At 42.2% G+C, this 16,673-nt stretch overlaps 1 protein-coding gene across 6 annotated transcripts in view; it reads right to left on the reverse strand.

Annotated features, from left to right (window-relative positions):
- LOC145344062 (protein shisa-like-1) overlaps positions 1–16,673 on the reverse strand; it is a 172,219-nt gene that overhangs the window by 11,763 nt on the left and 143,783 nt on the right. For 5 of the 6 annotated variants that reach the window (XM_080190838.1, XM_080190839.1, XM_080190841.1 and 2 more), the window contains one exon: positions 3,810–4,125. In XM_080190838.1, coding sequence (XP_080046964.1) covers positions 3,810–4,125 — 316 coding nt within the window. Of the gene's footprint in view, positions 1–3,809; positions 4,126–16,673 lie in introns of those variants that run through there. The other variant, XM_080190844.1, reaches the window with a different exon arrangement.

Consider the following 16,673-nt stretch of genomic DNA (forward strand, 5'->3'; position numbering starts at 1 on the left):
AAAAATGCAGGAATAACTCAGCAGGTCTGGCAGCATCTGTGGAGAGAGAAACAGAGTTAACCTTTTGAGTCTGTATGACTCTCAGAGTTAACATTTCAGGTTTGTATGGTCATATCTATTTCTCTCTCCACAGATGCTGCCACCGACCTTCATTTTCTGACCCTATCAGACTTATACTTTTGTTCTTCTCCCCATCCTCCCCCCTTTCACTTGCTCAAAACCCACTACATTTACATCTTTACCCAGTTCTGACAAAAGGTCATTGAGCAGAAATATTCATTTTGTTTTTATCCCCACTGATGCTGCCTGATCGGCTGAATATTTCATGCATTTTCTACCTTAATGTCAGATTTCCAGTATACACAATATTCTGCCTTTATATTACTGTTAATTCTTCCTGGAATGCCCATCTTGAAGAAGTTCTGTTCTTCTTTCTGATGGGATTTTGCTTTGTCTCTTTCACCTTGTTTAACTTCATTGCTGTCTATTTTCCTACTCGTGTTTGCTCACGTATCTCCCAGAATTTGCTTTCACAGCCACATCTCCTTCCTCAGTGACTGTCTCAGGCTCTGAGATGCAGATTCCAAACTGAAATTCCACCTAATGTGTTTTGGATCCACCCCACAATTACAGATATCTCCCAGATGTTCCAAATTCCTTGAACAACTGCTGGACTCTGAGATCCACATTCAATGCCACGGAGTACCACGTAATCACTCTTGAGCTCCCTCTTCTATAGCACACACTCACTTTATCTCAAAGCTTTCCTGCTCCATAGTTTCAATTCATCATTTGCCACATCAAGTATTTTAACAAAAATTCCTATCTTTCTTTCATGGGTACCAATGCTTCTCTATATCCTTCTTCTCCATTATTTCCTCCTGATGTTATTCCTGTTTTAAATCTCAGCCCTTGCCTTGTATTCACAATGCCCTCTGACCTTCCACCTCTGACGGTGAAAAATTTTATTCCCTTATTCAATGTACTTTGAGCTTGGCGTGATACCAAGATCTCCTCCCATTGCCTTCATTTTTGCACGTACTCCTTTGGCCAGCAGGCCTTCCCCTGCTCATCAGATCCTCCCACTTGTTTCCAGTAATTTGTCTCCAACTCCTCCCTCTGGCATCTTATCCTGTCAAGATCTTTTCATTGAGAATGTCCAGTGTGTAACAGAACAGAGGGAGATCTGGCACTCCACCCCCCTTGACATCACCCTGATGCCCCCCCACCATCCCAATACTCGCCCCTGTTAATCGCACCCTATTGATCACATTAGCTGCCCCACCTGGCTGCGAAGGCAATTCAGCTTGGACAATTCTGTCCCGGGCTCACTAATAATATTTGTATTCAAACTTCAATATTAAAATGGGCCTCATGCCCAATCCAGGGCCGGTAACATCACCTCCCTCGTCTCTATGTTAAATGGGCAACCCATGCTCTGAGATTATACATTCTGGTCCTAGGCTTTCCTATTCAGCATTACCCTAACAAACCCCCTGAGAAGTCTATATGTCTCCATAAGGTCACCTTTCATTCTTCTGGACTCCAATGAGTACAGGCCCAACCTACCCAACCTCTCTTTGTAAGAAAGTCCCCCCACACTTGGGATCAACCTTATGTACTTTCTCTGGACTGCTCTAATGCCAATGTATATTTCCTTAGATAAGGGGATCAAAACCATTCACAGTATTCTAGGTGTGGTCTAACTAATGCCTTGTGTAGCTTTAGCAAGACTTCCCTATCTTTATACTTCATTCCCTTTGAAAAAAAGGCCAACATTTAATTTCCCTTCCCTATTACCTGCTGAGCTTGCATGCTAGCTTTCTGTGATTTACACATGAGAACCCTCAAATCCCTCTGCACAGTGCTTTCTGCATTATATTCCACCTGCCAAGTTTTTGCTCACTCACTTAACCTGTCTATATCCCTCTGTAGACTCTGTGTCTTCCTTGCCACTTGCCTTCCCACCTATTTTTGTGTCATCTGCAAACTTGGCAATACTATATTCTCTTCCCTCATCCAAGTCATTAATATAAATAATTGTGGCCCTAGCAACAATTCCTGTGGCACTGAACTAGTTATAGATGATCATCCTGAAAATGCGCCCCCCCTCCCCGTAACGGATTGGGTTGATCGGTCATGTTAAGAAGATGCCCCTTGGTGTCTGGGGATGTGTGGGTTGGAGGGGTTGGTGGGTATAATATGTAGGGATATGGGAATAGGGCATGGGTGGGTTTGTGTTCAGCGCAGACTTGATGGGCCGAAGGGCCTCTTTCTGCACTGTAGGGTTCTATAATTCTATAATTCATCCCAACTCTCTGTCTTCTATCAGTCAGCCAATCCTCTATCCATGCTAATATACTACCCCAAACACCATGGGCTCTTAAGTTTAAGTTTATTTATCAGAGTCACATGTAGGCTTACATTAACGCTGCAATGAAGTTACTATGAAAATCCCCTAGTTGTCACACTCCAGCATCTGTTTGGGTATACTGACGGAGAATTTAGCATGGCCAATGCATCTAACCAGTACATTTTTTGGACTGTGGGAGAAAATCAGAACACCTTAGGAAACCCACGCAGACATGGGGAGAATGTGCAGACTCCACACAGACAGTGACCCAAGTCGGGTATCGAACCCAGGTCCCTGGCGCTGTGAGGCAGCAGTACTAACCACTGAGCCACCATGCCACTTATCATATTAAGCATCCTTTTGTGCAGTAGCTTATTGAATGCTCTTTGGAAATCCAACTACATTACATCTACTGATTCCTCTTTATCTATCCTGCTCTCACTACCACCTCAAAGAATTCTAATAAATTTGTCAGACATAATTTCCCCTTCATGAAACTATGCTGACTCTGCTTGATTATATGATGCACTTCTAAATGCTCTGCTATTACATCCTTTATAATGGACTCTGACATTTCCCAATGATGGATGTTAAGCTAACAGGCCTGTCTCCATCCCATTTTGAATCAGGATGTTACATTGGCAGTATTCCAATTGCCTTGACTTTTCCAGAACTTAAGGATTCTTGGAAAATCACTACCAGTACATCAACTATCTTCCTTTAATAGCCTAGGCTGTTACCCATCAGTTCCAGGGGAATTATTAGCCTTTAGTCCCATTAGCTTCACTTGTACATTTTCCCTGGAGATAGTTATAGGGCAGGATTTTATAGCCCCACTCATCCCGAAACTGGGATTAATGGACCTTCCCATTACTTGCCCCTCACCCGCTCCGATTCCCATGGCGGACGGGGAGTAAAATTCCAGCCACAGAATTTATTTTCTCCCCTCTCTTTTTCCCCTTGATTATTTAGTAATTTTGGATTGATATCAGTGTCTCCTACCTGAAGACTGGTGCAAAGTATTTATTTAATTCCTCTGCCATTTCCCAATTTCCCATTATTATTCATCACCCCATCTCCCAGCTCATTCTCTAAGGAGCCTATATTCTCCCCAACTTCTGTGATTAGCTGGTTACCAAACATTCAGTTGCATACTAAACTGTGTCTGTTTTAAAGTTGCACCTTCAAGAAAAATGGATGATTCATCTACTTATTATACTGTCTCGTCAAAGGATTATTTGAGACAATTTCCATCTAGATTTAGGTTGCGATATCTGATGTATATTTGTCCATTGTTTTTCAAATAAGTACTTGAAGGAAGTCAGTAGAGAGGGAAAGGCTATGCAGTTAAGGAATGCAACATGTCACTTTCACAGTTCTGTAAGAATTTCTAATATAGCATTGAGATCAGAAAGGGGTCTGGGTGTCAGAAGTAAAATACGACAGCTGTGTTTACTCACCATGCAGTTGAACTTTGAAAAGACATCAAGACTGGGCTCTGAGCATCTGCCTTCAGCGTCTGCATAACCTGTGATGACTGGGCCGGAGCCTGGGGCTGGGCTGGGGCCTGGGCCTGAGCCTGAGCCTGTCCCTGAGTAGAGCTGTTCCACTGGCCCTCATCCTGCTTCAGCCAGCTGCCTCGGATTCCCCACTTAGACAAGTAAAATTGACAGATCTCATAATTCATGGCAGAGTAGTAGAGAAGGTCCAGTACAAGCAGGATTAGGACAAAAAAACCATAAATCCATACTCCAATCAGTGCACTGTAGTTACTGAAACAAAAATACAGTCATATGAGGGTGATGGCAGTAATGAAGTTTTATATGCAGTGAACAACACAAGGAATATTAACGGTATGATAAAAACTAGGAAATATTTGTCATGACACTTCTACTTATTTTGACAGATTTTGGTGTAAATACTATTATAAGAAAAAATAATTCCTTAGCAGGAGGTAAAACAGACTGTGTACCAACGACAATACTGAGAAGTGACAGCTAACATATGAAGGCAACAGGAACCAAAACTTCAACACAATGGTATCACACATTTTTAGTGTTGAAATGATGATTTAGGTTCAGTGTTGTACAATAGTAATAAGTGTATGTTATCCAAACCTCTTGGATCTGCTGCACTCCTGTAAAACACGTTTCCCTGAGGGACCTTCTCTAATATCCTTGAGGAATTTATTGTAAGTGGTGTTATATTCAAAGCAACACACGGAAACATAGAAAATAGGAACAGGAGCAGGCCTTTCGGCCCTGTGAGCCGGCTCCACTATTCATTATGATCATGGCTGATCATTCAACTCAATATCCACATCCCACCTTCCCCCACATCCTTTGATCCCTTTTGCCCCAGTAGCTATATCTAATTCCTTCTTGAAAACATGTGTCTTGGCCTCAATTGCTTTCTGTGGAACTGAATTCCACAGATTCACCACTCTCTGAGTGAAGAAATTTCTCCTCATTTCCATTCTAAAAGATTTACCCCGTATCCTTAGACTGTGACCTCTAGTTCCAGACACTCCCACCATCGGGACCATGTTTCCCACATCTACCCTGTCTAGCCCTGTTAGAATTTTATAGATTTCAATGAGATCCACCCTCATTCTTCTAAACTCCAGTAAATATCATCCTAACTAACTCAGCTCAGATTAGTCTTGACACCATTCCTGAATAATACTTGCAAACGGTTACATTATCCTGGGAATCCCTTTCAAATGTTGGCAAAGTTCTGGCAAATTCTTATAAATCTTGCTTGCCGTACAGGAAACCTTTTGGAAATTTTGATCCCTTGAAAATCTAATACTTTTGCTAGTAAAACTCACACTCTTGGAGGCCTCGAACGCTGGCATAATCCTGACAATTCTTTGCAAATATTGATACAAACTTGGAAACCCCTGCCAAAACACATCAACTATCCAAGATAAAATAGTGCTTTCACATCATTTTCCATCACTATTCAATAACAGGAACAATGGCCCCAACATTAATTGTAAAGAGGTATCCAGGCTTGTTGGTGGTGAAGGAAACCGAAAAGTCAAATGAGTGAATGAGAGACTGAGATGCCCAGATGCCAGATGATAAAGACTAGTCTTCAGCCATGTTGATTTGCTGCATATGATATCGAGAAATGGCTGAAGGCTCTGACAACATCCTGGCTGTGTTCCATGGGGATGTGGAAAATTGCCCCAGTGAGTCCTATCCACAAAATGTAAGACAAATCCTATCCAACCAATCTCTACCCAATCAATCTACTTTCGATCACCAGCAAAGTGATGGAAAGTATTGTTGACAGGCTTATCGAGTGGCATTTACTCAGCAGTGAACTGCTTACTGGTGCTCAGTGTGGAATCCACAAAGGCAACTTCATTCATTATAGCCTTGTTCTGAATAGGGACGAAAGAGCTGAATTCCAGAGGTGACAGTATGTGGCCTGAATGAATTCAAACATAATCAATATCACTGGGAATTGAGGAAAAACTCCACCGGTGGGAGTCATATCTAGACCAATAAAGGATTGGTTGTTGGAGGCCAATCATCTCAGCCCCAGGACATCATTGCTGGAGTTCCTCAGGATAGTGTCCTAGGCACAGCCATCTTTAGCTGCTTCATCAATGACCTTCCCTCCAACCCACAGTCATAAGTGAGGATGATCTGCACAATGTTTATCACCATTCACAATTTCTCAGTAAGCTGTGATGATACACAGCAAAATTTGGACAACATTCAGGCTTGGGCTGATAAATGACAATTGACATTCACATCATACAACTTTGAGGCAAAGATCATCTCCAAAAAGAGAGAATCTAACCATTTCCTCTTGACATTCAATAGCATTATGATTTCTGAATCCCCCACTATCAACATCCTAGAGTTTATCATTAATCAGAAACTGAACTGGACAAGTCATCTAAATACTCTGATTACGAGAGCAGGGCAGAGGCCAGGAATTCTGCAGCAAATAGCTCACTCCTAATTCCCCAAATCCTGTCCACTATGAACAAGGCACAAGTCAGAAGTGTGATGGAATACTATCCATTTGCAAGGATGGGTGTTGTTCCATATGGACAGCAGTGGTTCAAGAAAGTGACTCTCTACCACCATTTCAATGACAACTAGGAATGGAGCCATAACAGGCTTTGAAATTTAACATGTCTGCCACCTTAAACAGGAATCAGGTATTATCTGTCACCTTACAATGTGTCATTGCTCTCCTCCAAGTTGGTCTGCAGCAGAGTGAAGTAACACTTTCCCAGGAGTTGAAGATAATGACAAAAGAGGACTTGGAAATGGGAACGGCATTCAAAGTGCTTCAATCATATTCCTACCCCTGTGCCACTATGTTGCCTCATCCCCGATGGCTAAACCTGCCCCTGCACAGAAACAGTTGGGACAGTCACGAGGCAGAGGCTCCACCACCAGGAGAACATTGGCCAAAAGCACCTGAGCAGTATAGATAGGGATCTGAGCAGGCTGCCTCTGCCCACACTGATGCCAAATGGGATACACCATAGCAACAGTGGGAGGGAAGAGTGAAATCAAGAGATTGTAATTCACCGAGAATATACACAGAGATGTTTGTCAGAGTGTTAGATTGTTATGTTTCTACTTGTTCCTCATAGCACTAAAATTCATTGATGGTCACCACTTCCATGTCTTGTCCCTTATTGCATCTTGACTATCAACTTGCTCTTTCGCTTGTTTCCTGATGATTACCAGTAGGTGTTTAACATTGGACAAATGTGCAATGAGTGGATGAGTGGTCTTTGGACAGAAGCCAAAATAGAAAAACAAATAAAAACAGTAAGTGCTGGAAAATCTCAGCAGTTCAGACAGCATGTGTGAAGAGAGTTACAGAGTTTTGAATCCAATATGACTTTTCTTCAAAGTTCTGAGTAAGTCATTGAATTCAGTGTTAACTCTGCTTCTCTCTCTATTGGTGTTGCACAACCTGCTGAATTTTTCTGGAATTTTCTGGTTTATTCCAGGTCTTCAGCATCCTGTTGGTTATAAATAATGTAATCTATCTCAGAAGCACAATCTCCAGAAATGTTTACGTTGACTGCAGGGTGACAAATAAAATTGCCACAGCAAGCTAGAATTTGCCTGTTTACACAAGAAACTGTGGAAGAAACAAGATATCAAACTTACAACAAAACTTGCTGTGTATAAAACTGGTAATATCTGTCTTCCTATAAATCAGTGAGATATGGACTACAGGCTCTGGCCGCATTAAGCAGTACAACAGGTTACACACGAAATGCATTTAGAACATCATGGGCATTGAATGGGAGGACAGCCTGCCTAATAATGAAGTGCTTCAAACAATGTCTGGAATGGAAAAACACATAATCAGAACGCAGCTCAGATAGAGTGGACATGAAGTATCTATGACTGATAAAATCCCTAAGACAGTCAGCTTAATCTTGATCACTACCTGTGAGGTAGGCCAAGGTCAAGCTTCAAGGACTCCTGGAACGTGACCCTCAGAAAATGTGACATGTTCTCACTATGGACGGCGAGAGAAAAAGATTACAAGATAGAACTACCTGGGGAACAATTTTAAGTGGCAGCTTTGTTTCTGGGAATAGCAATGAATACAGGGCAGCTAAGGACAAAAGGCAAACTGGAAGGACTGGACAACCCCAACAAAAGCAGATAATTCATTCTTGCCCATACAGAAGAAAGCCAAACTAGTTTGCATTCAGGTATGAGCATATTAGAATGCACAACAGATGACTATACACGTGCAAGAAATGGCCATCTTCTATAATGAGGGGTAACCAATGACGATGAGAGATGTGTTTGAAGGACTATTTAGTGCAAAGGGTGATGGAATGGTGAGGGTTGATCGTGGTGGAGGGAGCTGACCCCAGGAATTTGTTTCTTTTTTTAACAATAGGTGAATATATGAATGAATGAATATCCTTTGTGGTTTATAATGCTCCTGGTAGCTGTGACCTTGCTGGTGGAGCCAAAAGTGGGCAGTGAATGGCCCCCTGAATGAAGCTGAGCCAGCTATAAATACAACTACTCTCTGTCATCACAAGGAAACTTTGCTCAGTTATCAGTCCCGGAAAACAAATTGTCAGTAACCTGCCTTATGCATTTATGTACAGGGAAATCCTGGATATTTCACTGGTCGTTCCCAGGCAGGGTCCAAGAGAAAAAGAGTTAAGGATAATGATCATGTTTATAACCATTGATAATGGATCACCAGCAGGTTTTCCCAGGAGACTGAATCTCCTGACTTAGAACTGTAGTTCAATGGGAGATCACAGAAGTTGAATTTCTGTCTGTAACTTAGCCCTGCCCCCACCCCACCTTCCAAGTATCTCCCTCCTCTGTACCTCTCCATGGTTCACAGGCTGATAAACAACATCACTGCCACGAATGGTGGATGTCTTCTTCTCCCAATGTGCTGTCAAGCATATCCAACCCCCTGCTGACCTCACCCTAACTCCATCAATTCAAAGCCTCCAAGAATGAATAAATCTGTGTCCACACAAGCTCTCTCAACCAGACATTTGCCAAAAATTAGCAGCTGTGATACATTTATCTAAATGGGTCAATAACAAGGTTAAATATCTAACTGAACGCCTGTTCAGACAGACTTCTGTTCCCCTGGTCAGTGCCCTGAGCTCTGGGAAGCCCATGCAGCTCAAATTACATTTGGAGCAAAGTTAGAAATGATTTGCAAAGATCTCATTTACAGCCCTGAAGGATGTTAATTGTGACAAGTACCATCCCACTTACAACAATTAAACCTCTAATTTCAGCCAGTAGATTTCTCCATCATGCAAATACAAGTGTGTTCAATTCCGGGGTCGACATGTGGGAACAAGGTTGCATTCTCAATCAAAATAAATATCAATTTTCCCACCCATTCCCACTCTATTTGAGTGTTAAAATCTTGCCAATATTTCAATAAAGGCAATGAATAAAGAAAAACAGATGGAAATCTGAAGACAAATAGTGGGTAGCAATGTTAATGCACAAATACCACAGCAACTTCAGAAGAGAGCAGGTTATTAAATGTGGAAGTCCAATTGCTGAAGTCATAGAATCCCTACAGTATAGAAGGATGCCATTGAGCCCATTGACTCTGCACCAACCACAATCACACCCAGGCCCTATTCCCATAACACCACATACCTACCCTGCTAATCCCCCTGACACTTGGATCAATTTTGCATGGCCAATCAACCTAATCCACACATCAAATCCAAGATGAACCGTGAGCTTCGTGGAAACAGGATCCTGCTGTCTGCCTCACTATTTAAGTGTGGCGATTAGAGTGAAATTATTTCTTGCAAGTGTGGTGGATTGGAATTAAATTCGCTACTGCAAGTTGGAGCTGTTCTGAATTGAAGAAAGGAGCATGATTTGGAGCCATTTAAAATCTGTGCGTATTTTATTGAAACTTGATTAGCTGTCAGTGATTCTTTTAATGTTGTGCTAAGTGTCAATCACTGCCAATGAACCCCTGAAGCAATGAATTATCAAACGATAATTGTAAAGTCTCATACTTTACAGATTTTAACTGTTGTTGCGATACTTGTGAAATGTTAAATTTGATATTTTGTTGACATTTTCTTTCTCCCCTTCTTTCCCCCTCTCTTTTTGTACCTGATTTGGTCTTGTATTCACCCAGTCTAATCCTCATTCAGACCATATGCTGTTAATTTCAGTTTGATTGGTTAAATGGATGGTTTGTTGCTTTCCCTGTTCACCCAGATCCTGGATGCTTGGTTTCCCTCACTGTGAGTTGTTAAGCAGTTGGCAGTATTAAACATCATGGTGATTAAAGGAGCAAGAACATGTCTAACTAATGGTCAATGTCATTAGATTCCTCGTATTGCTAATTATGGCTCATTAAGTCTTTGGAGGTATGTTTCAGTTTGGAAGCAAGGTCACTTGGATTCGTGGGATGGCCATTATTAGTTTCATTGTGCTTGTAATACAAAGAATTACAAGAGATAAAAGCCACTCTGTCTTCATTTGATGATTTGCTCTATGTCTCATTCTCCTCCACCCACCTCCTGCCCAGTGAATTTTGTGTTCTCAAAGATGGGAGATGTCTCAATACTGAAAAGAGAAAAAGATAGGGTTTATATCCAATGTCAATATAGAGAACTCCCAGCTTGGGCATAGATTAAATGTAAAACAATGACCCCCATTACATGATCCAACAATGTGCATTATTTTAAGTCTTAATGCAGCATTCTTAATACCATAGGACTTTTCCAATTCCAAGAACAGCCATCTGCAAAGTCTCGCTGAATGGGTTGCCCAATTTGTGTAAAGTTACAGATCTTTGATCTGAGGACCAATGGCAAAAAAGTGTAGTTCAGAATGCCGAAACTCATCTTATGTAGGACCGCAGTTATTCACGATGTGGCAATGTTGCTCCTATCACATGAGCCCCAATTTTAACTGGGGGCTAATTTATGATGGGTGATGATGGTGGGGTCAGCATGGCGGGTTTAGTGTCAGTTCAAAACTCAGCACTGCTACAATGTTGGAGACTCAGTTCATTTCCACTCCTGACACTACCACTGGACACATTCTCCCTGTGCAGGATGCTAGCTGCATTCACACTGACTGGGTGGGATCAGCTGCCGGGCAGGGTTCGGATGTTTGATTGCAGGAGGGGATGTTTACAATTTCCTTATGGATTCTAGAGGAGCACTTCAACTTCTGTACCAAAAAAATGAAAAAAACTCATCTTTACAGGCATGTTCTGGCCCTGATCCAGTCCTGTGCTGGGTTAGACTGGGTTTGCCATTTCCCAATTGCACTTCCTTGTAAAAATTGCTGTCAAATTCCCATTACGTCATTGGAACACACTGTCCATTTACAAAAACAAATTCTATTGGCCTCGGACAAACGTCCTAACCTCCAGTTCGGAGAATAAGCCAGTTCCCAACTGCTAAGACATTTGGAATAGCAGGGCAAATATGTGGGGTTAAGGGAAAAGAGCCTGGGTGGGATTGTGATTGGTGCAGATTTGATGGGCCAAATGGTCTCCTTCTGTAGTGTAGGGATTCTATGATTCTGTGAATTTTAACTACATACCTGTCTGGTTTCAGCTGGATGGATAGGATTAAAATTGTTTAGCTTAATGAACCCAGGCTGCAGGAAGGACGATTTTCTAACCCACCACATTGCCATGTCCTGACAAGTGTCTTCCACTGTAATCACTGTGTTAAGGAAGGATAAACTCCTAATTTGTTTGAGGGATAATTTGTCTCTTCAAGGCAGCTTTCTTTTGTAAGTGATAAAACAACAATACATTTCCTTGAGGGAAACTGGAATATAATTTGTTTGCCTGTCTGACAAGACATGAGAGGCTGATTGAGCAATTATAGAACCCAGCAAGCAAGTCTCTCTGTAGACAAGTGTCACGGCCAGAATACATCTGCTCTCTTACTGCCCGTAATTGGTATGTTTTGTATGGAAATAAGTATGTCTATTCTTACCCTTTGTGTGTATATTTCAATTATATCATACAGCAGCAAGCTTTTGAGAGTTTAAAGTAAAGAAGGCTATTTATTCTCTCACACTTACACAAATTAACGTAACATCACACACTTGGGGCAAAAATTTACAAGAAAAATGTGTCCAGATAGCATGAAAATGGGAACGTTTCGTATCTGTTTTTTGAACAAGTCTTTAAGCCCAATTTTATGAATTTAGTGCATGAAAAAATGGGCTAAATTATTTCCAGCCACAAGGAGCAGTGGGTGGGCTTTAATTTGCCAGCCGGCTTGCTCTAGCAGCGGACGGAGCTATTATACATGTGCAGATCTCTGTGGCTGCATATACGCAAATTGCAACAGCAGAGTCCTGACAGAGAGAGAGAGAGAGAGAGAGATATGTCAGACTTCTGCTGCTGCAGATGGCCTCAACAAACCCTCCCTCAGTGGCCCGCAGATGGCTGAGAACCCCACACTACCCAGAAATATTGCTCCTACTGCCCCCTGACCACCCAGACTGATTGACCCCTCCCTCCATAGATTGCATGCAGAGTGGCAGCGGGTGCCCTACCTCCCCTACCAATCATATATTGAATATGCAGTAGGCCCCCCTTCCTCCCTGATCGGGCCAGCCCAGCCTGGCCCCGCACCCATAGGCCCCACCCTTCAGGTCCCCACCCCGGCACTGCCCAACAGGCAGTGCCAAGGTGCCCAATGGACAGGGCCAAGGCACCAGGCTGGCACTTCCAAGGTGCACCCCCACTTACCCTCGATCTCCCTGAAATCCTCAGCAACCTTCGATTCTATTAGTGAGGCCAACAGGACTGTTCTCCATTCATGGGGAGCAGGTCTTTTCCATAAAGACAAGTGAACCTGGACAATTGAGCATCAAACTCGCTGAACAGGTATTAATGATGCTTAAAATAAATTTATATAACATATTTAGTCTCTTGCTGAAAATGGGTGAGAGGCTGATTGCGTCAGAAATCCAGTGCCGGTAGGATTATGAGGGCTGGAAAATTGGGCGTGATCCTGATTTCTCGGATCTCACATGATCTTATTGGCTCGCCCCACCCGTAGTGCTGGTCTCAAGCATGCACATGCACATAAAAACGCACATAAAGTTTGCACACAGATAAAGACAATCCATTTTACAGATTACGGTTAATTCAATTTCTGCTTCATGATCTGGTCTCCCATGTGGTTTTTTGAATGGATTTAATGATTTTAAAATGAAGTGGGGGTCTTTGTAAAGCATAGGGTTCACAGCAGGTTGTGAGGTTTCTTGTAGTTAAATAGCTAGGATGTTGGTTCCGAAGTGAACATTGAAACTGTAAGAGGTTAAGTACTTTGGTTGCTGGATAACTTGCAGTTAGTTTTAGAGACTGGTTCTAAGACTGATGACTAATGATTCTGATGGATCTGCTGGGTCCAGGAGTAGTAAGGGTGCAGTCCCTAAAAACAGATTTCATCACATGATTGTTAGGTTAACACTACTGAAGCCTACCCGGTTCTTTGGAAGGGCTGTCCAATTAGCTCACCTATTCTTTCCCCAAATACCTGTACATTTCTCCTTTTCAAGGATTCATCCAATTCCTTTTTGAGAGTTATTAGTCAACCTATTTCCTTCCTCATAAGATAAAAGCAAAATACTGTAGGTGTTGGAATCAGAAACAAAAACAGAAAATCCTGGAAGGTCTCAGCAGGACTGGCAGCATCTGTTGAGAGAGAATTGAGCCAACGTTTCGAGTCTGGATGACCCTTTGTCCAAGGGTCATCTAGACTTGAAACATTAGTTCTCTTCTCTCTCCACAGATGCTGTCAGACCTGCTGAGGTTGTCCAGTATTTTCTGTTTCCGTTTCCTTCTCCACCCTTTCAAATAATGCATCTGAGATCCTAACCCATTGTGTAATCACCATTTGTCCTTGTTTCTCTGCTACTTGGGGCCACTTCTAAGCAACTTGCTATTTTTCCTTATCGTGAGACTTAAAATTCACTCTGATTCTGGTGAAATACATTCATTCTTCCTCTCATTGTTTAGTATGGGAAATTCAATCGAACTGAGAAATATGTGAGATATACTCATGACTCTGATCATTCTTGCTGGAGATGCCTTTCACTGGCAATGGGGAGGGGAAATCTGAGAAAATACAGATGAACTCCCAGAAATACTTGCTCTCCCTTTCAGATATTAACATCTTGCAAAACAATTGTGCGGCATCATCGCTTTGGCCAGTGCACCAGGCAGGTACATCAGGAGAGGCTTCAGCCAAAGTCTTTGCAAAATGTTTCTTCAAAGTGAAGCTTTGCACCTCTTCAGTCCTCAGCACTTGCTGGAATGGTAATTAACAATGTTCTACTTTTTGTGGGGAAAAGGCTTATTCTGTACCTGTCAGTCCCACTTTGAACATTAACTCCAGTCACCCCTTAAATATTTGAGCCCTGGACTGTGTTTCACTGCTCTCTAAGATAAGCCTCAGAGAAACAAGAGTTAAGATGAAGAAAAAAGATCTTAAATGAAAATTGTTTTTAGGAAAAAGAATCTCATTCAAAAGATTATGCACTACTATCACCTATAGAGGTCCTTAAACACCACTTAAAATTCCAAATGAATGTAACTTTACTTAACAGCGTACACAAGATATTTATCAAATTCACATCTTGTTAGTCGATTTTAGAAACTCTGACATTTCTTCCTTCTTGCTTATGGCAGATAACACACAATGGTGCAATACCATCACTTATCAGCTTGGTTATATTCTTGTACATTTAGTTTGCTTCAGTTTTGTGCATTCCTCACAGATGTCCCCAAAGGCTATTGGCCCGAATCAATGTCTCGCTGACATGATATCTGATCAGTTTGACTTTCTCTTGCCTTTTTTGAGACTGCTGAGATTTGACTTTCATTGGAATAATTTATAAGAGGGCTAATCATTCCAGAAGTCTGCACTCTCTCGGCCACATTCATCAGAGAGTTGATGACCACATACTCAGAAACATTCTGTACGGTGAACTGACCTTTGCGTCATGACCTGCTCGGGTCCATACTGCCACCACAAGAGAGAATTGAAGTTGGCAGTCCTTGACACAGGCAGCTGGCAGACAGCCAGCTGTAACCTCTGGAAACTGACTGCACAGAAGGGCATTGGAAGGGGTGAGGAGGAACAAAAAGCTCAGCTGGCTGAGAAGGAGGAGCAGAGAAAACAGCGAGCAGCATATACTGCAACTTCTCACTCCACTGTTTTCACCTGCAGCGTAGGCAGTGCTGTGGATTGTGGTATTGAAGCTTGGAAGCGTGGAGAGTTAAAAACGTGGGCCTTTATTTACAAAGTGTCTTCAGTACAGGCTGCTTCTTCACTTGGGCAGATTTCCATGCGAGCGACCCCATTCCAGTGAACACTGGATATACTAATACACAATGCAGATTAATGCAGCTACCAGGTATCAATACAAATACTTAACATTTCCTCCACCTTAAAATTGAATGTCCCTAACAGTTTCAAACAGTGCAGCATGGACAATAATCAAATAACAATCATCGAAAGTCAGATGGTTTGGGCCTCATTGCTCTCGGAACGGCTGACAGCAAACCTCTGGCATCTTCCTCTTTGCACTAGTTGTAATCTCTGGTGTTTTCATATTTGAATGAATACCATCAGTGGTTGTTTTGACCGGTGTTGACATTATAATTAGAGGTTGACTCTGTGCTTGGCCTGAAGGTGATGTGTTGTCTTCCTGAACAGTGTCTGTCAGTGTCAGGGTTTCAGGATGGTTCCAGTCAGGACTTTGTACAGTCGAATCCGGATTTTCAGCTGTTCCATGTCCGGTGGATCAGTTCTCCCACCAGCATCTGGTCCGCATGCCTCCTCCAGATGACATTATTTCTGGTTTGGATGGTATACAAGACAGATCCAATCTGTGCAAGGATTGTGGCAGGAACCTGTTTCTCTCCTGAGGAGTAGTTCCTAGCAACACTCCTTATCTTTGGAAAACAAGGGCTGGAATTCTCCCACCCCGCCTGCCAGTGGAATTTTAGTGGGCGGGTTGCAGACAATGTGAAATCCCATTGACAGTCAGGCAGGAATTTCCAGCTTTTAGACCAGCATGGCCAGAGAATTCTGCCCAAGATGTTTTGCTGTACTTTTCTACTCTTCCATCTGTCCTTGCTATTGTTTGATTTCTTCTATTTTCAGAAGTTTCAACAAGTTGAATGGTGAACATAGTTTTCTCTTCATCATTAATAAAGCAGGAGAGGTTTTAGTTGTTGAATGAGCAGTGTTCCTATACATTAGTAGGAATTGGTTAGGGCATTTGATCAGCGAACCTTGTTCCCTGGTTGCTCTCAGTGTACGTTCCATGATTTGAATAAAACGTTCTGCTCGTTTGTTTGTAGCAGGATGGTGCGGTGCAGCCCTAATATGTTGAATATTACTCTACTTCAAGAAACTTTCAGATTCTTCGGAGACAAATTGAGGTCCATTGTCAATTACCAATTGCTCAGGGAATCCAACCTACTAATGACTTCTCCTATCCTCTCAATTGTCTTTTCTGGTGAAGTTGACTTCATTATGGTAACTTCTGGCCATTTTGAATGAGCATTAAACATTACTAAGAACATATGCTCTTTAAAAGGTCATGCAAAGTCGATGTGCACCTGCTTCCATGCTTATTCTGGTCCTTCCCAAAGACACACTGGTGCTAACATGGCAGGTTTTGTGTCTTCGCACATGTAGAACATATTTCAGCTTTCTCTTCAATCTCTGCATCCAGTCCAGGCCACCAGAAATAACTCCTCGTTATTTCTTTCATTCACACAATTCCACATTGCCCTTGTG

Source organism: Carcharhinus amblyrhynchos, chromosome 6, assembly GCF_965287045.1.
Source record: "Carcharhinus amblyrhynchos chromosome 6, sCarAmb.v2.hapA, whole genome shotgun sequence".
NCBI classification, from domain to species: Eukaryota; Metazoa; Chordata; class Chondrichthyes; order Carcharhiniformes; family Carcharhinidae; genus Carcharhinus; species Carcharhinus amblyrhynchos.